This window comes from Adelges cooleyi, unplaced genomic scaffold (genome assembly GCF_023614345.1).
Source record: "Adelges cooleyi isolate 19-005CV unplaced genomic scaffold, UGA_ACOO_1.1 ACOO_flye_CR_arks_rails_tigmint_CR_PRNA_14, whole genome shotgun sequence".
Lineage (NCBI taxonomy): Eukaryota > Metazoa > Arthropoda > Insecta > Hemiptera > Adelgidae > Adelges > Adelges cooleyi.
The window spans coordinates 287,871-315,801 of NW_026095795.1; the positions used below are offsets into that span (position 1 = coordinate 287,871).

At 36.4% G+C, this 27,931-nt stretch overlaps 1 protein-coding gene across 1 annotated transcript; it reads left to right on the forward strand.

The window, feature by feature from the left end:
• The first annotated feature begins 708 nt into the window (after window positions 1-708).
• LOC126847947 (bicaudal D-related protein homolog) lies at window positions 709-27,931 on the forward strand. The gene is made up of 8 exons (XM_050588390.1): window positions 709-1,683; window positions 17,041-17,256; window positions 17,323-17,439; window positions 17,550-17,696; window positions 21,035-21,310; window positions 22,902-23,114; window positions 25,869-26,132; window positions 26,591-27,931. Exons 1-8 carry the CDS (start codon window positions 1,249-1,251, stop codon window positions 26,939-26,941), a joined length of 2,019 nt encoding a protein of 672 aa, XP_050444347.1. The 5' UTR covers window positions 709-1,248; the 3' UTR covers window positions 26,942-27,931.

The window sequence follows — 27,931 nt, forward strand, 5'->3', positions numbered from 1 at the left end:
TGATAAAAGTCAATTATGGTGCAGTTTGACTATAGAAAATTGGTAAATGTAATGTTCTACGTGACTGATAAAGTTTTAGTAAAAGTAAATATCATGAATTAAATATTGTCATAATGTAACAAAAAATCTAAAGATCACAAAAGTATAAATACTAATTTGATGCTTTTATTTTATGTTTTAAAAATTATTTGTATAACCCAAGACATATGAAAATAATTTTAATAAGACAAAATGTAAGATCTTTGCAAATCCATGTAGCAAACGGACAGATTGATGAAAATTAAGAAATTAAAACACTTGATTTTTTTTTTTTTTAATCGTTTGTCTACAAATTAATGAAATTAAAATCATCTTCTCATTTGAAAAATAAAAACGAGATCCGTACTCGTTTGACATAAAAATGCACTTACAAGTATAGAGAAAAAAAATTATTTTCAAAATACTCTCATTTAGTTGTCTTGCATCATATGGATCATCCTGTATATTGTGTACCGTGTACAACGCGTGTCCGCATGGCGTGTCGTGTGCCGCTCTGTCCTTGTAACGGCCGCGGCCGCCGTATGCCGTTTTTCCCGAGCCGCCGCCGCACAGTTTCTTTCTCTAACCCCTTCCACGGGTGGCGGCGGCGGCGGCGGCGGCCATCGACACCATAACCTCCTACGCGAGGAAAACCGTGCGTGTGTACACCACAAGTCGCAACGACGACGACGACGACGACAGCAGCAACGTTTTTCGGCCGTGCACCGCGTTTTCAGTGCACCGCGTTCCGTGGACGATGGCGGTCGTTGCGTTGTTGCGTTGCGCGCGTTCGCCGCACTAGTAATACGACGATGGTCGTTAATAATAATAATAATAATCGTTTCGGTTCGTTTTGAGTAAATTAATTTTTTTATTATTTTGGCAATTTTTGATTTTTCTCCCGCCGACCCGTTTATTGTCATAGACCGGTCGACACCGCCGGTCGTCGGTGCCGCAATTATTATGCCAACATCGGTCGTTCGTCCGGCCAGAACAGCTGCTGCGTTGCTATTGTATTGCGCCTGGACTACCGACGACGATTTCGGTTGAAATAAACAAAAACCGTTGTTGTTGTTGTTGTTGTCATTTTTTGCTATCCCGTCGTATATTATATGTATTATAATTTGTAATTACAGTAAGTCAAACATCGTTTGTTAGCCACTAGCTCTACCCTCACCACACAGTAGTGTTACCACTCGTGCACACCGTCCGTTGTCGCACAGTTTCGTCATGGCCGCCGTTGTCGTGCAGCAACAGCAGCAGCAACAGCAGCAGCGACAGCGGCCGCACCAGCCGATGGACTTGCGCGGCGGCGGCGCCGACGACGACCGTTCGTCGGACGGCGAACACCGCGACGGCCAGGACGACGGCCTGCACCTGATGAAGCGCAAGAGGAGCGGCGCGGCCAAGTCGCACGGCCCCGAGCCCATGGTCGCCGACGACCCGGCCGCCAAGTCCATGTACACCGACCTGGACGAGTACGTGTACGACGCGCAGTGCCGGCGCAGCCTGGAACCCGAACCGCAGGACGTGTACGCCGAGCTCAGGCAACGGGAACGCGACTTGCGGCTGGCCGCCGAGCTGGGCAAGGCGTTGCTGGAGAAGAACGACGAGCTGTCCAGGCGCAACGAGCGGCTGGCCGAGGAGTACAGCGAGAAGCTCGAGGTAAGACATTCACCCTACCTACCCTCGAGGCCCTTAACCCACCCCGTTTTCGTCTCTACGAGCAAACGTTGGGTTTCATAGGCCTGCGGGAAACCTGTAGGATTCAAATAGGTTAATGTTATCTTCTTCTTCTTCTGGCATGTCTACTCTTTTTTTTTAGATCTTCTTCCACCACGTCAATCCATCTTTTCCTAGATCTTTTCCCTTGTGGTTTCCATTCCAATGTTACTCTAACTGTTTAGCCGGGTTACCCACTTGAGGAGGTTAGGTAACTGCTAGGTTATGCAGTGTCAATCGGTTTGGAATTCCACTAGTTGTGCAGCACAACTCGACGGTTAGATAACACAGAGTAGAAAAGACTGCACCGAACAGGCTAAATCACTAGTTGTGACCCTAATGGTACCAGCTATTTGCAGACCAGCTTTTTTTGGCTGGGTCAGATTGGGTTGACTCTAAATGAGGCCAATTGACAAAGGCTTTGAAAAATAGTCTCCATGCGTGTTGTCAACATACTATGGCCACCGCGACAGATGTCGAGGAAGTGCGTTTCCGGCAAAACCTTGCTGGCGGGTTTTTTGGGGGACAAGAGACAAAGGCTTGCCCGGCAAGATGCCGTGGAACGTGATCGCTCAGACGAATCCAAACGAGAGGGATGCGACAATTGAGTAGCTATGCGACAGGTCTTTAAGGGGACGGCTCTTCGCTCTTGACCTCCCAAAGCTTGTACCTAACGAGTAGAGGAGCTAACCTGCCTACCCCGATAGCACAACCTCGGGGGAAGTTCCAGAACACCAGAGTATGAACATTCGGCGTGTAAATCCATTTTGACTTCTCATTTGTTGTCGTGAACTTTGCATCCCTCTGCCAATGCAATCTTTATCACAACAGCCGCGTCTTACCGGGATATCGTTATCAACATCATCGTCGTCATAGTCGTAGTCGCGGTCGCGGTTGCAGCGTATTGTTGTTGATGTTATTACATATTTTTTTTTTTTTATTCGACACGCTCTCTCCACCTGCTGCCGGTGTGTTATCTGTGTGTATATTTTGTTTAGCTACCGGCAGCAGCCACTATATAACAGCCTGCAGCAGCAGCAGCAGTAGGATAGTGTAGGTAATAATTTAACTGCCGGCGGTACACAACTATGCGCATACCGACGGCAGCTGCTTGCCGCCACCGGGGCTGCGTTCGCGCGCAAAAACCCGTGACCGAGTCGCCGGTGTGTAATAAAAATAATCGTTTTCTAGGACACACCGCGACAACGACGGTTGATTATCAACGTGTAAAAAAAATATATACAAATATACCTGAACACCACATAGGCACGCCGTTTGTTGCGAAGTGAACCGCTCGGAAGTCGGGGGAGGCAGTAGGAGGGTCGATGGGCAAGGGGTGGGGCCAGAGGGCAACAGTCTAATCGATTCGGTTCACCGAGGGCGGCGGTTTGGAAAAAAAAAAAAAAGAACAGTAGATGAAAAAACCGAATTAGAATAAAACAACAAGTAGGTTCGTGTCGAAAATGTGGTACCTGGCGTGGACCTGCACGGCTGTTATACTTAGGCATGGGTGGAACGATCAAGACAAGAGGGTTCTTCGATTTGTGGCTTCCCACATTGGGGATTTACAAGGCAATTGGTTTAGTGTCTGTAAGGGCAGAGAGCGTGTTAACTATAGTCTGATGTAGTGCCGTCCAAAGTTCTTGGTAGCTATCTAGTTTAATATAACGCCATGATGTCTAGCAAAGCTTTGAACTGAGCTGAAATTAAATACACAACTTCATAGTGCGACAATTGACTTTGTGATAACGATTTTTGATTGTAGTGCCCAAAAAAAGTGTACGCACTGTTTACAATGATAACGTGAACTGATAAGAATATTACTGATAACAAGTAGTAGATTAACGTCGGTCGATGGTGATAACATTAAAGACGTTCGATACACATTTCTTTGACAACGCTGACCTGAGATCATTAATTGTAATACACCCATTGAAGAGTGTTTAAAACGTTAAAGTCTCTGGAAATTAGGTTTTCCCATTTGACAACGACATATTTATTTATGTCTATTTCCATTGTATCTTCGGGGAATTTCCAAAGCCTAACGCAGTAATAACCGTTTTTGGTCAAGTTGCTCGGAGAAACGCATCCAGCAAGCCGGGCAATCAACGTTTTGTTTAACTTTTTTTTAAAATTATTATTATGGTCTATTACTGTGTTCATTGTGTTCGACAAAGAACAAATAGAGTCTTTGTGTCGGCGATAACCTCTGACTGTATTATTATTATAATTTATCATGTTATGCACACATACTTCAACAGCTAAATAATAATATATTAACGCCCATTTTTGTAGGGCAACAGAGGAGTGTACAAGAAAAAAAAAACCGTTTACTACTCACTCAGCGAAAGGTTCTCAATTTTAAAAAGATAAAATGATAAAAAGTCCAAATACCTTAAAAAATATTGACTGGGCCGCAGCCGAGCAGTGTTCGAATCTGTTGTCCATTTGTTTTTTTTTTATTTTAATGCTACAACAACAGCCGCTGTGGTCATTAGCCAAGTATTATATAATTATACGAGCGGATTAACATATTATTATGTATCTATTAAGAACAAGGTTGTCGTCACTCGTCCGGAAAACTCTGTAGGCACACACTTACTCGTCGGTGGTGACATTTTCATAGGTATTAACGTATTCGGTTTTAATTGAATTTATAATATTGTAATGTTGCTAATTACTTGCATAATAGGTCTACCGTGTTATTATTATTATATAATGTAGATAATATCTGATATTACCTATTTCTTATGACCATCATTTCGGTACTAAACGTCTGGTCTAATTTAACATCGGCTGTGTCTTCTTTCATGGATTTTCAACCTATAATTTCCCACCATTTCTTGTCCTCAGACAATTTTATCTCATTTCTCTTTTTTTTTTTTTAACAATATTTGTTTATTTAAATATTATAGCACCGCACTAGTACATGGATATATTTAAAAAAATATATTTTAGTTGTAATAATATGTTTTAATGGGGTAATGTAAAAATGGGTTTTAATCATATTTTTGCTGGAAACCAAAATGAATAACACAAATATTTTTAATATATTTGTGAAAGTATATTTGACGTCTTGAAAAATATGATACTTACTATAAATGTCACATCGAACCATTTTATAATGGATCTTTTCATACTTGTTGCTTTTATAGTTAAAAAAAAATAAAATAATAACTATTATGCAAAGTATTCAGTATTCAATTTATCAACAACAAGTGTAGATTTTTTAATTTAAAATATTACAATCATGATGCAATGGATTAGTCAGTCGGATAGGTTAGGTAAACATAATATATTAGATTTGTGTCACTTGCCTTCACTTTCTTTGAACAGGGCAAATACTGGAAGAATCCATTCTCTCTTCTTTTGCCCACCATTGGAGCAAATGCCAAACTTCTTCTTCTTGTTATAATCTTAGAAATAATCCAGTCCTTATTCTGTCATTACCACACAATAGTTGTTCTTCTCGTTTAAAATCCTACAACAGTACAAAACGCGTTGCAGCAAGTTTATTATTATTACACAAATAATGCCCAACTACCGTTTTTGTGCAATCCTCATCGTGAACCGTCGTCAGTGGATTTTGTTTTGTTTTTTTTTTTTTTTTGGGGGCATAAGTACGACACGATCTGAATTCGGCCGAGTGCTCGTAAGTAGGTTAGGAGTAATAATACAAAATAATAAAGTGTACATACTAAATACTGGGTTGTCCGAATTGCACGTAACAGTATGGGTTTTGTAAACGAAACAGTTATGTAAGCAAAAACGAGTTTCTAATAAAGCCCTTAGTATATTATATTTTAATGATAACAAATTACTGTTAATATTTAAAAAACAAATAGTACCTTTGAGGGTATTTACAAATGCTAGTTTTCAAAGACCGTTATATCAATATGTACCTACATATTTCAGTTACCTGTTAAAAGCGGAATGATGTAATGCAATTAATGACTGTGTGATAAACAGTGTACTTATGATAATAATTGTCTTAGTAGTCTTAGTGTCTTAGGATTTAAAGTCAAGGGAAGCAATGAAGTGGTCCAGTCTACACATTTAATTGATAACACATCAAAAAGTGAATCTGACCTCAGTTTTCTACAAGACTAGTCTAGTTATGTTTTAAATATTATCGTCTCGAAAATTTGATATTTTCTAATTTGGTATTTGAGACACTTATTAGAACAAGAGGGCCCCAGTTCGGATTTTTTTGCTGAATGCGTTTTTTCTTTTATTTATTTGATATTGTGGTAGAATATTGGCTCAGTATGCTCACTGTAGTAAGAAAACATCATTTTATTTTACAAAAAAAAGGGCCCGATAAGTGTTATTTCATAAACCAAAGTACAACCGAAATTATAAAGTCTCTGTTAAAAAAAAAAATATATTTTAACTAGAAAAATAGCTTTTGTGTCTCGTTTATTTAGCTAAAACGCATTGTATTTTGTTTTTTGCAACACTGTAATATTGTAAATTTGAATAACTCTGTAGGTATTAAAGGTATGCATTGGAGACCGTTACACGATACTGGCAGACAACTGTCAAGCGAATTGAAATAAAAAAAACCAGCAATAAACGTTGTTATTGTGCTATTTCATTGTTATTGTGTGTGCATTCTAGACCTGGGGCGGCGGGGGCGGGTGTAAAGTGAAAGCGCTTGCGGCTGCTGCTGTTGCTCTGGCCAGATAATCGCTACCTTCAAAGACATAATAATATTATTATTATTATTATTATTATTACTGTTATTGCTACCGCCTACCGTGGCACGGTGGTCTTGAATAAAAAAAAAAAAGAAAAAAAAATTCTCCTAAATTTATGATTAAAATGGTTTTTAAAAAAGGCCTTTTAACCAGTGGAAGATCTGAGGAACTTGAGAAAAACTACAGTAAAATATATTTTCAATCATGTCGTTAACAATATTAAACAGGTTTCGGCTGCGGGACAAGGAGATATATTATATTAATTTAAAAATGAATTGTCTAAAATCAAAAAGGACGATGAAATGTGATTTATGCTGAATTTTAGTTTAAAATACTAAGAAAGCAGTCGAGTTCAAATCCGACCTTGGATTTACAATAAATGCAGGCTAAGTAATACTATAAAAATGTACACTGTACCTACTAGTTTTAAATAAATAGGTTAAAAGAAAAGTGAATTATCCTGAAAAGCGTTTTCTTATTTTAGAATAAGAAGCTCTGTGCGTATCAGAAGTGATAAAAATAAAATCATTGCCTTGGACAATAATAGTATGTGCATTGTACCTATATTATAGCATTGCTTAAGTACTATGTTGTAAATCTAAGGTCAAATTTGAACTCAACGACCCCATTTGTATTTTGTGATTTTATTTTTATCACTTTTTATACGTACAGAGCTTGTTTTGTAATAAGAATAGGCTTTTCAAGACATTTCACTCATCTTTTAACCTTTATGTAAAATAAGTAGGTACAGTGTGTACACATGTATACACTTTTATAGCATTACTTAGCCTGTATTTATTGTAAATCTAAGGTCAGATTTGAACTCGGCGACCTTTGAACACATATGAATCGGCTGCTTTCTTGGTATTTTAAACTAAAATTCAGCATAAATCAAATTTTATCGTCCTTTTTTGATTTCAGACTACTTCATAAATTTTTAAATTAATATAATATCTTTGTGTTCCACAGCCGAAACCTGTTTAATATTGTTAACAACATAATTAAATACATTTTACTACAGTTTTTTACAAGCTCCTCTGGTTTGTAGGCCTTTTTTAAAAACAAAAAAGTGCTATAACTACGTTTTTAGTGTTATTAGTATTACTCATTACAAAAAAATATTTGGAAAAAATCATAGTTTGAACATTTGCTACCAAGTTTATATATTTGAAATAATGTTTAAAACAATTTGGTAGTAGTTTAACTAATATCCAAGTTAACATGTTTTATAACAGATAAATAGAAATACTGGAGTACTAAATTTTAATTATTAATTAAAGTTATAAAAGACTATAAAAAAAAAAGAAATAAAACTGTGTTTATAAACTGTAAAATGGGGTTAATCACGGTTTATATCATTAAAATATTATTATTAATTAAGAGAACGGATTTCTAGTTTTTAGACATATATATATATATATATTTCTGTATTGACTTTATGCGACTAAAAATTTTGGGTGGTTGCAGAATTTGTAGAAAAAAATTATTTCGCTTATTAGAGCATATTTTGGAGATCAGAGTGCATTGTGCCTGTTTTGCACAAGTGTAAGAGAGAGACTCTTGAGCAATTTTGCATTTTTATTCACACATAATTTACCAGTATATAATGTAGAGAGTTGATTTTAGGCTTTCACGTTTATACATCAATGTATGTATAATATTATACTGGCTTTATGATTCTTTACAGGATGTGAAAAATATGGACAATTTATTGGTCATAAAATTCGTTGAGACCTAATTAAATTATAATTGAATTTATACAACCATAGTCCTTACTGTAGACTAATTGTTAAACCTTGAGTTAAACATTTTAGTCAAACTATTACTATAGTTTAATAAATTTTGATTAAGGTTCTATAGTTTGTTTGACAAAAAAAAAAAATAAAAACGGAAGGTATCACAAATTTGTTTAAAGAAACATTACCTCAGAGTTTTTTGGAAATTTAAACCTTGGAAACTCGTGTGCCGCAAGTTACAAAATGTAAGTGAAATAGGCTTCTTTAGGACCCAAGATACAATTATATTATTAAGATGTGTCATGAGTGTGGCCCGATTTTAATCGCCGATCATGCAGTTAATTAAAATCGACCTCGTAACAATAGCCGTGTGTCTTTGTCGGTTAACACAATCCAAGTGGTCAGGTTCATAACATTTTGGCTTACACCTGGGAAACAAGCATTTTAAAACAGATGGAATATTTTGAAATTCAATCAAAACTGGACATATAGATTCTGAGTGTTCTCATCTTTATACTTATAGCTGTTATAACCTCGAGCACTTGCTGCTTGTTGCTATTTCTTACTCTTCTTCTGCTGATTTTCGTCGCCATCGGTACAGTCTTTCCAATCCCTGTGATTCGATCCTCCCAATCGGTTACCCCTGTAAAAGTTTCTAAATCTTTCCATAACACATCCGTTCCGGTTCTCAGCCTTTAAATGCAGCCACGGTAATCGATGGTTAATTCCCCTTATCTCCTCCGCATTGTACGCCACGAATTTAATTAGTTTTCGAAAACCCAATCGCATGTCGATCATCATAATATAGTCGTGTGGCTTTTGTATCGTCAACCAGTAAAATAGTAATTTACAGTTATACATTTTTAATTATCTAAACAAATACAGTTGAGTTTTTCAAAGTTACCAATGTAGCGTTGATACAGTGTTAAATCTACACTAACAACTACAAAAAAAAAAAAAAAAAAAAAATACCACTCAATTTTGATAAAAACTTAACTCTACAAACTAAAAATGATTAAGTAAATGCGATAAAGAAATTTGCCATTCTAATAAAATATTTGTTACTAAAAACCTAAACTAGAGACATATTTAGGCATATTTTTATCTAGAAATCTAACATTTAGTACACGGTTAACTTATAAATTTTTTTTTCTGCGCAAATATTTTTATTTCAATAAAATATAGACATTGTAGATAGTATAATTATTTATCTACGGTAACTATGTGGATCACGAATTCCAAAAAAATGATTACTGTGTAAATCATGCGTCCTAGTGGTAGAACGGTTTTCATATTATGATTCGCAATTGGCAATGTTTATATTAAAAAAAAAAATTCGTTTTTTTTCTTGGTATTTTTACCAGATTTATTCTTGTATGAAGTCTATGGTTATCGAAGCAGCAATTGTTTTTGCATTATTTTATGCAAATCAACGGGTACATATGGGCACGAGGAAATGGTTTTTTTGTTTTTCTGTTCGGCATACATTTAAATATAAATTTAAGTGAAAAAAAAAAATGCATTCTTCTCGCATGAAGAAATATCAAAGCCGTCACGGGATTTTATTACACGGTTATCGTGCATAATATTTTACCTTCAAAATCAACCCGATACAATAATAATTGGTGAAACACTATAAGCGTTCGGCTGAACATAATAATATATTCGTGTTATGTTATGCTGATCGCCCTCGTCCGACACCATATCCGTTTCATAAGGCGTCTCGTCCACTTTAAGGTTTTACCTTAATAAATTTGATACGTTTAAGACACACTCACACCGTGTATGACCCAGTTTATTATCCCCTGACATGTACATGTATATATATATATATCAAACGATAATATTATTATTTTCACCAATCGAACGGGGGGTCGTTTCGAATAAGGGCGTTCGTACATTGTAATCGATCGCTTTGGAAAAGGTCATTGGGCTAAAGTACCTGGTAAAGTGCGCACGTGTAGCCTCAATGACATGCAAGTGGTTGACGAGTCACGAAATCCAACGACGACTAGATAACAGTATTGGCTGATAGAGCTGATAGGTGTTGTATGCCAACAAACCGAGTGGAGTGCAGTAGGTTGAAATGTCAAATCACTGTCCACCTCCAAATCTAACCGATTAAGTACTTAGCTTCACTTCAGTTATCTTCCCTCCCGGTTATTCTATGATGCACATGCAGATAAAAAAGGTAAAATGATATTTTCATAGACCTTGGGTATCTCGATATGGTATTGGAATCTAAGAAGAAAAACGACAAATACCCGTTGATTTTTATGCATAGAAATATATTTAAACACAAAATGGCCCTTCGCCAATATATTCTCAAATATTGAATGTAGTTCGACGACAAATCAGTCATTGCGGTGAAGTTAACATAATATTATGTAAGGCATTGATTTTCACGAAAAGAAGCCATCCAGCGACAGTACTCCGTGTAGCCTAATTTGATTATGGGATTATGACAGGAGGGTTAGGTGATAATTAGGGCAGAAGGAATAGGATTTGGAGTTCTGATCGATTATTCCATAGGGCTATTGGGATAAGGGAGATCTCTGCTCCGTTGGAGTCCAAAGTGTTCCCTGGGGATTATTACTCTGTATCCAGCTTTTGATGGATTTCCAGGGAGATAATTGGAGGCAAGGTCAGCGATCAGAGACTCAGTATGTCCCTGGAGATGAGAATAATTCTGGACCATTTGTAGTGAAGTGATTAGTAATTACAATAACAACAATAATTATCGTGTACGCCCAACGTACTCGGCGTGCACTCCCTGGCCGATGACTACGTCGACCAAAAAAGTATCCAAGGTGCTCTGCTGTAAGTATATGATCGGTATGCTGTTCGACAGTCGACGAAAATGAAAAAAAAAAAACAGCTTGGCTGTTGCGCAACATTAGCACCATTGATATACACGATAATAATAAATTAGACCAACGCTTGCTACCAAGGTCGGTTACCGCGTGTAAAAGCCGCGGTAAACGGTTGATAAATAATAATAAAAAAAAATGTCAAGTGTATCGAATAATAGTATAACGTGTTGAGTGCCGTGTTTCGTAACCGCTGCAGCAACACTACTAGGTAGAGGTACCTACATATAAACCACCTAACGCTAATAATAAAAAAAAACCCTTTCACGTTGTGAACCAACCGAGTGGTAACCGCGTGTTTAAACGGCGGTAATGGCCTCGGTCGGTCCACCGACCTTGGTTAATAGTAATAATAAAGCCCCCCATTCAAATCGATTATCGCGTCGTCGTTCGTCGTTATTATTATAATTATTTGTTAACGTCGTATCGCCAGAAAAGAACGTGAAAAAAAAAAAAAAACGTGTTTGCTCAACATTGTACTGTTACGATGTGGCGATGACGGTACATGGGAGGTAGGTAGCCACCGATGACTGTACCGCAGAGTCAACGATGATTGCACTGCAGAGTCAACGATGATTCGCGCGCGCCATGTTCGATCCATGGCCACGCGGAGGGCTCGGCGTGCGTTTTACCAGTTCGGTACACGATCGCCATTGATAATGAAATCCTATAAATAATATACAATAACAACCGTGTATTTGAAACGAGACGATGAGCAATAACAACGTTTGTTTGAGAGAAAGCGGATTAACCGGATCGAAACGGTCGAGCTGTGCCGTTATTACGAAACAAACAGCATCGTCGTCATCATCCGTTTGCAGTTGTCGAAAAATCATTGATTTCGTTTTTGTTTTTCACTTTTTACACTCGTCTTGAAATTTTCATGCACACCGATTTGGTTTGGTTAACGCCTGGACCGTTACTTTGTTTCTTAAGTGTATCTATCTGGCTAGAAATTTTGGTTGCGGGGAGGGACAACGTTATGATAAAACTGTTCATATGCTAAAGATCTATAGTATTATTTATTTGTTTATTTACTTTAGTAATATACGCCAAACGGCTTTTTATAATTGCGTTACGGACAATAAAGTGACGTTAAAAAATTATATATAAGTATACACATTAAAAAGTAAAGTATCGAATGGTGTTAACACGAATTATATATATCATACATTATCATATATATATCATATATTATATATATATACATCATACATTCTTATAAATTTTCATCATACGATTTAAATCATATAATTATAATATAATATACTAATACTAAATAGGCGCATACAAATTTGTTTAATGCACTTTTTTGTATATTTATTGAAATTAAAAATTAGTAATGAACAATTCAATAAAAAAATCCGTTTTAGTAAACTTCATAAAATATTTTTTTTTTAGTTTTAATTTTTTTTTTCTGTCAACTTATCAACATAATTCTGTATATTGATTTTTCCAAGAATTTTTCTTTCAAATCGAGACATAGGTGTTCTTAATTTGCTAATGTAAATAAAAAAATACAAGCAATAGTATTTTTTTTTACCATAGTAAACCATTAGTACCATTTGGAAAAACTTCTTCATACAGAAGCTGTTGTCACAAGCAAGCATAAACAAAACTGATAAATTTGAATTAAATTTGTTGTAATCTGGATTTTTTATATTAGGCAATACTTCTATAATAATTGTTTACGCGTCTTGTACACAATTTCTTGTCACAATATATTGTGCTAAATTTCTATCAGAGTCAATATTTCAATTATTATATCGTTTGGATAAACTAAAAAATATATTGTATTCTTCAGCCTCTAACCTAACCCCTTCGGGGAATCTTCGGAGTTCTAATTCTTGTGTCATCCTATCTATTACAAGGCATGTACATGTTGACTTTGACTGATAATTATTATAGCCTTGAATATGGACAGACTCTACTGTGCGCCTACACGTTAATCCGGCTTTGGTCATAGTCAAAGTCATGGTCCCGCTTATGATGTTCGACACACGCCCATCGCCATCACATTTGTGTGCTGTGTAACTATTCAGCTGCATTAGTAATTATTGAAATCGTTTTCCGTGCAAAAAAAAAAAAAAAACAGCTAAGAACACCTTCAAAAATCCACTGAAAATCGTAACGCTTAATCTCGAGAAAAAAATAATAAAGCACTGGCATATAACACCTTATCGAAACCGAAATTGTTCACAAGGTTGTTCGAGTGAATTAATTCCGGAAATATTAACTTAGGGAATAAAAAGTCTGAAGGGTAATCGAACCCGCGAAGGTTGGCCGTACCAATTGAACATGATCATAAGAAAAATATATTTTCAAAATCTAAAATCGCTTACTCGTATATGAAATCGGATTGTTAGATTTGGTTTTGTTGACGGCGAATTTTGACCTATTTTTACACACAATCATTTGTTTTCGTTGAATCCGATCTCGATATCAGATTTTTTATAGTTTGACTATTTTTTTTTTTTTTTTTTTAATACAAGACGTTATGAAAACATAGGTTTTTTCATTTCTAATATCTTGAGTATGTTTTCGAAAAAATGTTTTCGAAATTTGTTTACTATTCGTTAAATAGGTAGGTAGTATATTATTAAATTATTTACACAATAATTCTCGAGGTGTTCATTTATCAGATACGTTCTGGACGTTTAACCGAGGTAAAATATGTTTTCAGAGATTTGGAAATTACTTCTTGAGAATATTAAATTTATTTGCACTATTCGTGTTTCCTACTAAAATATAACGACAATATTATTATGATTAACCTTGAATTATAGTAGTGAAGGCATGGCAAGGAAGATTTAAAATAGTATTGCAGTTTTGACTCAAAATCAAAGCCTTAGAAAATTAGGATTTTTTTCTTATAAGGTACAATTTATTTTCTTATACAGATTTCTAGGCTAGTCCTATTATTTCTACTTTATTTCCATTCAACCACTAAATCCCAGAACGACCACCGAGAAAACAATATTAGTGTCAGATGTTATAATATGTCAGCACCAACTGTACTGACAATGTGTACACATTGTGTGATATCATAGTACATTATTGTATTGTTTCGAAATATGTAAATAATTTCACTGAAAAAACTTGTTTTATATTCTTTATCTGGTTCTTCTTTTTTTTGTGGTAAAAGAAACTAAAAATTCTAGTCATCTCGTTGTTTATTTTATTTTCCTTACACGACACATGTCTCGTGTCCGGCACTGCGATAGCGCGTGTATCATATAATAAAATTGTTGATGTGATGATTTACTAGCAAAAATTACACACAAACCGAATGTTACGCGCGCTGTGTTAACAAAGCAATAAAAAAAAAAAAAAAAATCTTCCGAAAATGCACCATTACGCAAAACTAAATCGGTCAGCGAAATCGGTTTAAAGTGAAATCGCTGATGGTAAAATAATAATAATACATATGTAAGAGTGTTACTTATATCATTAATATAATTCTGGCAAACCCAAACACGACGATAACACATGCAGTCACGGCGGCAATAAGATTGCTATCTTCTTGGTGTTGTGCAAAACGGTTAAACCGCCATGATATTTTATTGTTTACACTTGGCGGATTCGCCGAATAATAATAAACGGTCCCCAGAAAATTGGCCTCCAGTAAAATCACATGGCTATCTCTGGGAATTATTTCACTATGTACAGTGACTAATCTTTATTTTCTCGGAAAAAAAGGGCAATATTTTAGGATATTTCTCAGGTTTCCCGAGTGTCAATAATAGATTCGGATTTTATTCATCCGACGTCGCCATTGGCAACTTTAATAATTGCTCTGTTAACACAGGGTGACCGATTATTTATAATGTAACACATCGGGATTAAAATATAAAACCAGATAGTGCACTAAAAAAAAACAAAAAAAAACCAATTTATTTAAACGAACTAATTAACAATCTCAAATCAGTGTGACCGAAAAATGATGAAAAATACTCTTTTTTTTAATACAGTGTAGTCTAAGAAATGTTATCAAACATTTGTAATGATTGAAAATTTCACGAAATATAAAATTTTAAAAAGGTTTCGATGATATTTTACAAGTTTTATTTTTATTATTATTAGTTTGGTTTTCTTGCCTTGTAAAATAGTTAAACAAAAAACAAATTAAACATTACACTGACATACATTTTTTTCTCATTTTTAATTTATAATATGTTATAATATATAAAACTTTTATTTAGGTATATTGAAAATATTTATTTTGCTATACAATTTTTTTGATTACAATCAGTCAACTTTTTTTGACAAGCACGCTTTCTTTAATACAGTTTTATTATTTTTTGTATCTTCTAAATTCCTAAACGCTTAATGACTCTAAGCACTGAGTTTACCCATTATAACTTTTAATATAAAGAAAAAAAAACACAGTTTCAAAAGTTTACATTTGTTTTTTGGTAAATTATAGAGTTGTATCAACTTTGTTCAAATTTAGGATAGAATTAAAATAGAATAGATAGAGTTTAAAACATATGACGGATGCGGAGTGCGGTTGAGTAATACACCCAAATAAACATTTTATTGAACAGTAATATTTCTCTTTAATGAAACATATTAATACAAATATATGTTATGTATTGAAAATAATAAAAAAAAAAAAAAAAGGTAAATACTAAGTAACTTTATAATGTTATAAATATTTTTCCAAAAAGAAAAACTGCAATGTGCTTATCTCGTCTAAGAATAGGTGTATGAATTTTCGGCGCGGGATTCCCGATTACCAATATTGTATTATTATTGGGTTGGAGGATTTTTCGCGAGAAGATAATAATAATAATTAAACGGTCGTGTTAGGTCAGGTTTTTTTAAGTATAGGCAATTATAACCGCGAGAGTAAAATAAGGAGAGCGCACTAGAAAGAAAGAAAAAAAACTGTAACGACTAGAATCTAGAACGTCGTTTATTATTATCTAACTGCGGAACCATTATTATTTTTATCACTACAAATAACGGGTAACAATTATAAATTGTATTTTTTTTTTTTTTTTTGTAATTTTATATATGATTTTCTGTTGTTTGGCTTCCGGAATACGTTCGCACAGGAGAAACCGTCTCTCGTTCGGAAACGGTCACACGAAATTCAAAACGCGGTTTAATGCGTTTGAACAAACGCTAACGACCGCTCTCCGACCATTGCCCGGCCGCGTTGTCACACACAAAAATCAACGCTTTTATTGTTTAACGCCCGAAACTAAGACAATAACCGTCGCCCTAACGTGTGAAACCTTAATTATTATTATTATTATTATTGCTCATCATCATCATCATCATCACTACGGCCTCTGTACCGCAGCTGTCTGGTGCACAGTTGAGCTGTTTGTCTGCTAGTCAGACAAACAGACCCGAATTGCAGCCATGGTTAACTAGACCCATTGTAAGCATTGTTGATGTTAGGTCACTGCCTGATGATATTTAAGAATAGCTCAGAATAATATAGTTCTAAGTAGTAAGACATAGGTTTTAGTTTTATTCACTAATTATGTTGAGTTGGACTGCACATTTTTAAAGCTTATCATAATTTAAAACCCATGTTTTTATGCCAGTTGAAAGATAAAATAGTCATAACAATTGAAAAAATATTATTTAACGTGGTGAAAAAAGTTACCACTACAAAATGAGTTCTAGCCAATTAGTACAATAATACTTCTTTGCTATAACTGTAAACTACAATATCGAAAGATACATAATTAGGATTTAGTGGTTTCAAATATCAGAGTTTTTGCGTTTGAAAAATAATGGAAAAATCGCTCTCTCCAAAAACTCAATACACCGGCAATGGTACTCTTTTATTAAGACTCCACATTATTACTCTACTTCGTGTACTAGGCTATACTGTGGCCGTGGACCGTGTCAAGTACTCTGATAAAATCCTCAATCTCCAATTCTGCCTAACCTAACTGGGCATTGTCCACATTGATTTCAATCGTTTTAATTCATGGGAAAATCTAACAGCGTTTTCTTTTTTGTTTACACCAGGAAATCGAGCAGGATCGGCATTCGCTCAAGAGGCGTTTGGTAAATGCCCAGACGGAATCCGACGCCCGTCTGTTGGAGTTGCAGGCCGACATCCGAGACTTGCAAGCGGCCGTGTCGCAAAGGGAACGGCAGCTTAGGCAAACCGAGAAGGAAAAGGCCCGACTTGTGTCCGAACTCACCGAGCAGAACCATCGTCTCCAGACGCAAATCAAAGAGGTCCGTACACAGTGTGATTGCGCCGTACCCTAGCGCTTCGGGTTAATCGAATTTGTTTGCTTGTAGCTATCCAAAGCGGAGCACGACCTGCAAGCCCAATGCCGCCAACTGCAGGACCAGTGTTCCCAGAAAAAATGGTCGCTGCACGATCACCAGTCCAGCTTGGACGTACTCCGGGAAGAAGTGAGCATGATTCTGGACGTTTGCCCGTTTCCCACTGTGGGATTGGCTCGACAAAGCCTATCCCGGACGACACTCCGTGCATTTGATTTAATGCTCCTCTCGTGTTACAGATCCAGTTCACAGCGGAAAAAAAACAGGAACTGGAGAGGAGAGTTCACGCGGTCCAGGCGGATCGCGACCAACTGGCTGCTGCGCTAGAAGAAGCCTTGGACAGGGTCCGTTGTGTGGAACGCGAGTGCCGGGAACATGAAATCAAGGTAAGAATGTTTGGCGACTAGTTTAGCGTTTTCAATCCCGAGACATTCCCGAGTTGTATCACAGACTTAGCAGTAGTAGTAGACTGAAGCATTGAGTTCTACACGACTAATGTGGATTGAACGAAATGGAAGACTGAGCATAACGTTTGATTTGGCTTTACGGTGTAGTGGTGTCAGTAGTAGAGTTTACAAGCAGAAGTGGTGTTAATGATAAAGTCAGTTAAAAAAAAAAAAAAGGAAAAACATTGAATCATGTCTTAAATTTGATAAATGTCCCTCCCCTCCCTGTTTTTCCTCCCTGATCTATCCTACAGTGTAACTTTTTAATTGATGATGCTCATCCCAGATAGGCCCCCGCCAAAAAAACATATCCATGTTAAAATTTTAGGAGATAAGCGTGTGTCGAGATAGATGATAGTCGATAGGGTGATATGTTGACAAATAGGTAATCAGACGAGCGAGAAGAACAAGAAGGTTCTCATGGAAGGTTGATAGAAGAAGACATATCTGGTTATCCCCTAAAGCCTGTGAATCCTACTATGATTCTCCGAAACTACTCCATTTTAGACTAACATTTAAAGAACACCGACTAATATATTGAGGAATTATATATAAGTAAAAATTTAACGACACTTTAATAATCTTTTCCGTTTGAATTCAAGACATTATCGTCGATTCCTTTAATTTTCATTTAATGACAAAATTAAAGTGGAACAATTTGCTGTGTTACAAAATGCCATCGTACGAATAACCGTTACAACAGACATTATCAATTCATAATCTTGGGCTCATACTGGCACTGTTTGCTTACTTATTATTGCTCTTTATATACCCTCATTAAAAAAAACCTTATTAGGAATAATAATTATTGATCTTATCTTATCGAAATTGTTATAAAAAGAATTTGTCTAAACAATAACATTATTACAGTTTAATCTTAGTACTGAACGAAATATTGCTATCGATCCTACGACAAACATTGGACAAAGACCTTGTATAACGGTTTTTTTTTCTTCTACAACAATAACATAGTGGCAAAGATAAGAAGAATAGTAAACGGTATTCGAAATGACAAACGAATCTGAATTCTGAGTCGTTGACGATGTATTAATATCTATCTGTGCGTTATAATATTATTCAGACACACCACTAGTATGACGTGTTTAATCTGCTGAAGATATAGATGAAGTACATGCATTGTCTAGTGTGACTAATAATCCGTCCCAAAAAAAAGTTATTGAACGTTAGATATTTTGCGGGTTCTCAAGACGAGGAAATGCACACTTGAATAACCCATTCGAACGTCGATAAATATAATATAATTTTTTTTAACAAATTTTTTACACCTAACAAATTTTCTACTTGTAGTGCATTGCTCGTTATCTTTTATGTCTACTAAAAAAACATTATTTTGTGTAGAATACTTCATTAGTGTCTCTAAAGGTTTTGTAAATAAGCGATATAATTAAAATGACTATACATTACTATGATTAAAGTAATGTTAGTAATATCTGTATTAAGTGAACAATTTTTTTTAAATTTAATATATAAATTTAGGCGTAATGTTTGTGTGATAAATCATACATAACAAAGTTTAAATAAACTATCGCTCTTTGGTTGAAACAAAAAAATCATTTCGCATTATATACCAGATATGCACGAACGCACATTCAGCCGACTACTTCTTATTATATCCTTGACCTTAATATACATATATATATATATATGCTAATATTATACACAAAGAAATTTAATGCGTTTCCTCAAATTAAAATAGCAATATAGTTACCGACATGAAAACTAGTAATTGAAACAATAAACCACTAGGTAATTATTCACTAAAACGCGTGAGTGTATTAAACCGTTGTACTACAACCCACAAGTAGATCCATTAACACACTTTTGAGAACATGTAAAATTTCAGTTGTTGCGTCAACAACTACTTAAAAAAAAATGAATTAAATTAAACGAAATCTTAAAAAAAAAAAAACATTTACCAACAAACAAATTACTTTGGTAAATTTGTACTACAATATTTAGTAAATACTTTCGTTTATAGTGTTGACATTATTGATTTGAAAAATATAAGAACAAGACATTTTTTCCGACCTTGGAAAGCATTTTAAACGAGTCTTGGGCTACCCTATCATTAAACGTGACCCCCGATAATGTTCTATTATTTCCACCACAGTGGCGCTAACAATTTGAGTGCACTAATGTTTTTTCTGTTTACTTTTAACTTATATTTAATTTATTTTTAGCATATCGTTTGTCTAATTCAAACTGCCACAGTCTATGTATTGTTAATTTTTTGGGAGCTACTAATAAATTCTGATCCAAAGAAAAAATTAACCTAGATAGGAGACTTAACTTCCCAGGCACGATTAGACCTGACCAAATTACTTATAGTTTTTTTGGATTGTGCATTCGGTCTTAATCATATACAGATTAGATGCTCCACGCCATTTCCTTTTTTTTGTCGTCGCTATTTCAGTTAGTTTTAACTTTTTGTACAAAACAAAAATCGTTAACTCATTAGGATCAATTAGCAATTGAATGATCTATGTAAGAGTTATTGAGCTCAGACACGTGCAAAGAGGAGATTTAGTAACGTTTACACTATTTATAAATGAATGCGGATCGAGATGGGTTTGATTTATAAGGAAGGATTAGACGAAGATTTGGAAAGGAGATAAACGAGGATGCAAATAAAGCCCAAATAAGGTAATAGGGAACGACAATATTAATGGACGAGTGACGTGTGAGAATGTGATAGATTCGAAAGATTCAATTTTAGGACACCTCAACATTTTGTCGAAAACCGCTCATTCTAATAATTCTAACAGTATTCTGAAACGAGTTATCTGACAATAGTTTTCAAAATATATATAGACTTTTCAATACTTGCTTGATGTAAATGATAAATCTTTGAAAATCTTAAATTTTTCGCATAGAAATTATTAATTATCTAAAAATAACTACAAAATTGTGCTCGATCAATACCTGTAGAAATAGCTTTTTGATTTGGTAGCACGTTTGGGTTCTTGCAAAATGCGTCACTTGTGTGACATATTTTTTTGGGGAAGAAAAAAGGTTAGATTGGGTTAGGGTTGGTTAGGTTGTGGTTAGTGGTTTGGTTAGGTTTGGTTAGGTTTGGTTATGTTTGGTTAGGTTTGGTTTGGTTAGGTTTGGTTAGGTTTGGTTAGGTTTGGTTAGGTTTGGTTAGGTTTGGTTAGGTTTGGTTAGGTTTGGTTAGGTTTGGTTATGTTATGATAGGTTAGGTTAATCTAATTTTTGGCGACGGGGTTGTAGATTTTAATATGTTTGTTTGCCCTTAGAACCATTCGCTCAGGAAGCAATTGGACGAGTTGCACCGGGCCAACTGCGTGCTGTCGGCCAAACTGCAGGAAGCGAAAAAATGCCAAAACGGCGGAGAGTCCTTGGGTCCGGTGTCGCTTCAGATGGAAATCGACCAGGCCGAAGGCCGCGTTACCGCCTCTCCGGCCGCCGACGATCCGCAAGGTCCTTCGGCCGGAGAATCCGTTACGGGACAGTTGTTGCGGCTGTGCGGCCAATTGGAAATCGCCGGTGAAAACGCCTCCGACGACGATCAGGTACGCACTCGCAACTACTACAGCAGCTGCACGAGCAACTGTAACACACCCGTTCGTAATGATAATAATACCTAATAATAATAACAACAACAACAACAATAAGTAATAACACCTATAACAGTACACTCGGCCGGGCTGGACCTACAAAGTATATTATATTATTTTTTTCTATCGTTTCCCGGCCCCGCTGGTTATGCAACGCGCATTCCGTTCGGTGTGCGCCAGCAACAATGATGCCAGCGATATTCTCGAATAATACCTAATAGTAATAATAATAATATATAATATCGTTATGCACGCCTGTCGAACCTCCCCCGCGCGAGCGACGCTTTCGCCCGTGGTGCACAACAGTGGCAGCGCGCTAAAAGCGAGTACCACGCGACCTACTTGTCGACCGTCCGGTCCCCTCCTGCCTGCTATACCCGAATCGGTTTCGTCACCGACGGTTCCGTTCTGATTACAACGGCTCCGGACGAATCCGTGGTGTGCGTGGTCAAAGTGACAAAAGCATCCGACAGTCTGTCACAACAGTTTTTCCATTACGTGTATCGAAAACAGACAACAAAAAAATGTATGCCTAGTTATTGGTACATCTTAACTCGTCGTATCCTTATCTTGGCTACCGTAATTTCTTCGGCGACTTTGGACAATTTTCAATTCAAATTTGCCAACGAACAACCGTCTTAAAAGTATAGTCTTGACCCGAATAAACAAAAGCCGCCAAACGAACATTTTCAAGTCCATAAAATATATATGTAGACAAAAAATTGTTTGAAAAATGTTAGCGTTTGAATTTTTAATTTGACACGGGCCATTCTGAAAATTTGTCCGTCACGTTTTGTGTCACAGTGCCGACGTCATTGTGGATTATGGAACAAAATTGTGGAGCTGAATTAATAGAGATAGTGAATTTAGTTATAAGATATTAGAGATACTAGATTGCAGGACATATCCATGTATTGATGTATCTCCATGAAGTATGGATACTCTTAACTTTTTTTGTTTTTTTCATAAATCTGTTTGTTTGCTATGACTTTGTAAAAATTTTCCTAAGTTTAGGTTAGGTTTAGGTTAGCAATATTATTTTGACTTCAATTATAAATTAACAACAGTATATAAGTCAATATGCTGTTAACGTGTATAAATGTTAACCATTGTTTTTCCATAAAAGTTCAGTGTACTGTAAATAATGCTTACCTTTGACTTTTTTGCACTAACCAATACTGGCATGCTTGTTAAACACGAACTGATCAATAATAACACCCCATAACAGATATTCAAAACGTTTGACCGCAACATACAATTAATCATCACTTACCATACGGCTCGAGTACCGCGGTTATAAACCAAATGTTTATTTTGGGTTAGCGACGAAAAATATTTCGTATTTAAAGTTAAAAATTTGTGATTCAGGCATGGACCCTTAGGGATGGAATTTCCAAAAAGCGCTATGCTAAGTACTTCCCAAAGTTACCCTGGATATCTCGGTCATAGTAACCAAGATACTATATTAGGCAGTGGATATGGCTGTTTGTCGTGTACTAATGGATGTGTGTGTTTTTTTGACTTAATTTTTTTGCCATTCCCACAGCAACGGCGTTCGCTGAAGGAGGCGGTTCGCCGTTTGAACAAGGTGATAGGCGCCGGTGGCGCCGAAACCGATGCCAATCAATCGGCCGAAGAAGAGACCGCGGTCGACCTGAGCAGGACCCGGGAAGAGGCGGACCGGTTGCGGGACAAACTGAATTCTGTGCAAACGGAACTCCGTGGCCGCAACGAGCACATCAACCAGTTGACCTCCGAAGTAAGTTTCGAGAAGATAAACAAATGGCCGTTGATAGGTTTTTTTAAGAAAATATTCAATTGTTCTCGATCGTTGCCTCGTTAATGCCTACTATTAAAAAAAAAAAAAAAAAAACGTACCAATTGTCAATGTTTGTTGTTTGTGTATTCGAAATACTAGCGCGGATTAGACAAAACCCTCTTCGACGACTCGCATCTTTATTATCGTCGCAGGACTGAGCATCGCTGAATTTATTTCTTATAAACACATATATATATATATTTTTCACAAAATATTAGCACGGTATAGGAAAATTGTTTTGTACAATAGTTTAATTTCTAGAACGTGGTCACGCTGAGAGTTGAGCAGCGTTTCGGCGTTATCAGTAAACGCGACCATGTGCACCCATCTGGTTTTGTCTAATCTGTGATAAATTTGAAGCGCTTGAATTTACGGCGAACGAAACTTAGTATATATTTATAGTTCCGGAAAACATCATGGCGGACCGTAGAAATCCGGGGAATTCCCCGGAATCGATTAGACCGCGTACCGGCCGATTCCAGTACGGGTTTTTCCAAATATTTATAAAATAAACGGTAGACGTTTTGAACGACGGTCGATTAAACTATTTTGTGGTATTTTTGCGATTTTCGAACAAATGTGTGTGGCATCGTCCGAGCGAGGAACGCGTCTAAGGTACAACAATCACTGCAAAAACACACTCGCTGTGAGTATTTAAAAATAAAGTATACATTGGCCGCCGGTAAAGGTCTGATTTAAGTCGAAAATCCATTTAGTTCTAGCCCAACGTTAGATCTGGAAATACCTGGAACAGCTGGACGTGATCAGCTGATTTTCTTATCCTCTTTCACCTATCCCCGGGGATTATTTATTTCCTCTTATCACTCGTGTGTTATCGGCCGATATCGTTATCAGTAATCTCTTATCGCACGCCTCAACAACTTGACCTTGAGCTAATCTATAATTAGCGTTGACAGCGTGGTAGCGTTTTTCGCCGTAACACTTTTAACTGGTTTACTAGTTTCCAAAAAAAAAAAACCTGTTCCAGGTCAAAAATGAAATCGGCGATTCACACAGTTGAACTTGAAATCTTTGCAAGTGTGAAGGTGAAAAATATTAAAATAAAAAAAACATTACAATATATAATTATATACCCATACCTAAACAGCAGCAAAATTGAATATTTTTAAAATGTATTGTTATTATCTTATTTAATTTGAACAGGTGTATCACGTAGAGTTTTTTTTTATACTAGAGTATCAGATTAGTGTTTAACCTTACCTATAGCGTTTTTTCTATACAGGAAACGTTATGCTTATTTTTTGTGTAATGTGTTATCTGGTCGAATGTTGTTACATTTTGACGGGAATTAAAATGTACTTATGATGTGTGAATAAACCATACAACACCAAACTATAACATCTAATACATGTACAAGGCGGAGGTATAAAAAAAATATCAATTTTCAGTCATGGTTTTGAATTTAAGTCCACTGATCAGAAAAAATATTGTAATATTTCAATATATCTAAATAATTATGCAAATTATGAACAAACATACGCATTTTGAGAGTAGCTTTAAAAATAAAAGTGGTAAATAAGGAAAAATGTTTTTACCATATCAATATATATACTGCATAGCAAGTTACCTGAGAACAGTATGCAACTATTAAAACAGTTTCCAGCCCTCTAGCAGCTATATTTTAGAAAACATGAGGGGTTTTGTAAAATTTTTTGACTGTGGCCTAAAATTTTAATTTCAATCTGTTTTGTTGCCAATTTAATTCACACAAATCAACACATGTAAACTGCATAGCAACGTTCCTAGCAATATTCTCTTGAGTTTTAAATAATTCCTAGCACTCTAAAACCAATTTTGTTTAAATCATGTCCATTGTAGTGTGTTTGGTTATGTCAACTGGGCTATCTAAGAAATCTAAAACTCAAATCTGTTAGAGACCAGTTAAGATGTACTAGCTAAATTCAAATTATAACCGTTGTTGAAATATTGTCTTAAAAAACAATTTACTTAATTCTTAAAGCATATTATAATCACAGTCGATGAATAGAGCAAACTTATAAAACAACAAAAAAAAGACTGAACAACTTTGGAGACAGTAAACAAATCCAATTGACATGTTTGAAAAAATCTGAGACCGAAATCGGATTTAGCGATAGAAAAACCAACATTATTTTTTATTTTTTTTGTAAAATCGTATTGTACAGTGTTTAAAAGTAATAAGTTAATTGATTGTCTTTAAAAAAAAGTTTTCAATTTTTAGAGGACCGAGAGAGGATTGAAAAACTGTACTATTCTACGAGGATTGCCAATTGAAGTTTAAAAACGTTTTGGTAGACGTCTTATGGCTGACACAAAGACGAGGGCGAGGGGAAAAGGGGACACAGGGTTACAATAAGTGTAGATAAGACGGTGGATGGGTGTAGCAACTGATGAATGAGACTAGAGTGTAGATAATAAACAGAAAGTCATTTGATCACGAGACATGTTCAGGATGCAAAGTCTACGAGGGAATTATCGAAGAGTTTGTTTCAAATAAAATTTGCCAATTTTAAGCCACATAAAACGGTTTTTCTTTTGAATAAAAAGTTCACACTAAAATATGGGTGCTAACGAATAGAGCTAAGACGACGGCACTTTTAAGGAACATATAATCCTTATCAACAATCGAAACCTAACCTAACCTAACCGCCTTTGGTCAACCTAACCTTTTTCTCTGTTTTTTTTTTCACACAGTTGTCCGTAAGAGACGCCGAACTACAAGCGGCCAGGGAAGAGAAGGATTTCGCCGTCCGGGACAAACAGGCGGTGTTGGAGCAGAGCAACGTAGAAGACATAGTCAAGGCAGCTTGGGAAGCCCGCGACGGAGCGGTTTCCAGGAAGAATGCGGCTCAAGTGCAACTGGCCAGGACCCGAATAGACGTTCTACAGGCCAACGGTCAACTGATGGAAGCCATCCGACAGAAGGTGGAACTCAGCCAACAGTTGGAACAGTGGCAGGTGAGAGGTCTTTAGGAAAAAAAAAACTCAACACCGATGTTGTGCTGGACACGTGTTGGGCATTGTGCAAGAGAGGTGGGTGAGAGAAGCTTAAACGAGATGATGATATGTGGAATGACTAGCCTATAGCAGGTCGGTTTGGTTGGATTAGGTCGATGAACACTTTGGTTAGGTCGAGATTAACCTAAGACATCTGATGTTAGGTTAGGTTACGTTGCTTTCCACGAGTCCAAAACCAACTCAATCTGTTCTCTTTCATCGTTCAACTTGACCATCTTGTTCTCAAGGCAAGGTCTCTCAATATCAGTAGAGGAATTTAAAGATGATAGGTTTATACATTATGGTTTTTGGCTTAATAGCAGAGAGGGAGTTGGGAATCGCAGGAGCTGTTTCTTTGGGTGGTTTGGTCAGAGAAGAAGTGAATATCACCATTGACAATACTGTTTTAACGTTGACAGATGGACATGCAATCGCTGCTGGACGAGCAGATGAGGCGCAAGTTGCTCGGTGTTCAGAACCCCAACTGTCCCAACGGCGGCGGCTATTCGATGAGCAGTCAACAGCAAGACTACTGCACGAGCTACTCGTCCATGGACTTCCTGGGCAACGGCGGCGACCAAGATGGCGGCGGCGGGGGAGGTGGCGAAACCAAGAAGACCGCGTCTTCTTCGCTGAGGTCGTTGAGCTCGTTCGCCGGCTGGGGAAGTAGCGGAGGGGAAGGCAACGGCGGCGGTGGCGGTCGACGGCTTTTCGCCGGTCTGTTCCAACCGTCTTCGTCCACCAACGGCGGGAACAACTCGACCAGATGACACCGGACCTTGTCCTTTTCTCGATTATATCATTTTCATCCGAACGTCTTAGAGTTACCTTTCGTGTCTTAACATTGAGCAAATACGGGAGGGTGGGGCGGTGTTTGACGCGCAGGCGCCAAGGTTAGGGGGTGCGGTGCGACCAACCTTATCAACACACACTGCAAACAGCGGTACCAACTAAATCCATTTCGGTCGCGCGTCCTAATCTCTTCCCCATTCTCCCGTGAGCACAATCAATTTTACGCGGATATTATATTTACAACAGTAATAGACAATAAAATGACCTAACCTGTCGAGGAACTCTTCAGCCGAAAATTGGAAATAAGACGTGCAATCAACGTAAGAATTACCTATTAAAAAATTCACGTTATGTTTAGCAATGGCATTGCTGTTACACTACACAATACAAAGAGCCTAACCCAAAAGTTTTAATTTTTTACATTTAATTCGGATTAATTTTTTCAAGTTCCTCGACCGTTATCATAATAATTGTTGCTGTTATAAAATACCGTCGCGTTAATAGTGAATTTATCAGAGTTATTTGTATCTATGTTTAATGTACGCCCAATAATTGTCATTACTATAATATTGTTGTCGTTGTCGATTTTCAATTCAGTTCCAAAGCCAACGTTTTTCGGGGTACCGTCCTGTTAAGGTAACCTACATTTTGGTTATTTTTAAGAATATTTCTGTTAGGTATATATATTAATAACAATCGCCGAATAATGTGAAGTGCACTTAATAATAAAAGTCCATCCCGAATCGTCAAAAAGAGCACCTGAACCTAAAAACTCAAAAGGCTGTGTCGGATTTTGCTAGCATTGAAAATAAAACAATACTTTAACATAGAACGATAATTGTTGTTACAATATATTACAAATTATTAATTTTAGTATTATTTTTCTACACGTTTAACCTCGCTGGTAAACTAAAAAAAAAAAAACAAAATTTATATTGTGTTACAATTATTACGACGCGTGTATATAA

Excerpts from the sequence above, each read along its gene's own strand:
- LOC126847947 (XM_050588390.1), top strand. The coding sequence starts at position 1,249 with ATGGCCGCCGTTGTCGTGCAGCAACAGCAGCAGCAACAGCAGCAGCGA. Across the intron at positions 17,440-17,549 it reads TGGACGTACTCCGGGAAGAA|ATCCAGTTCACAGCGGAAAA; the intron begins GTGAGCATGATT and ends CTCGTGTTACAG. Across the intron at positions 21,311-22,901 it reads ACGCCTCCGACGACGATCAG|CAACGGCGTTCGCTGAAGGA; the intron begins GTACGCACTCGC and ends CCATTCCCACAG.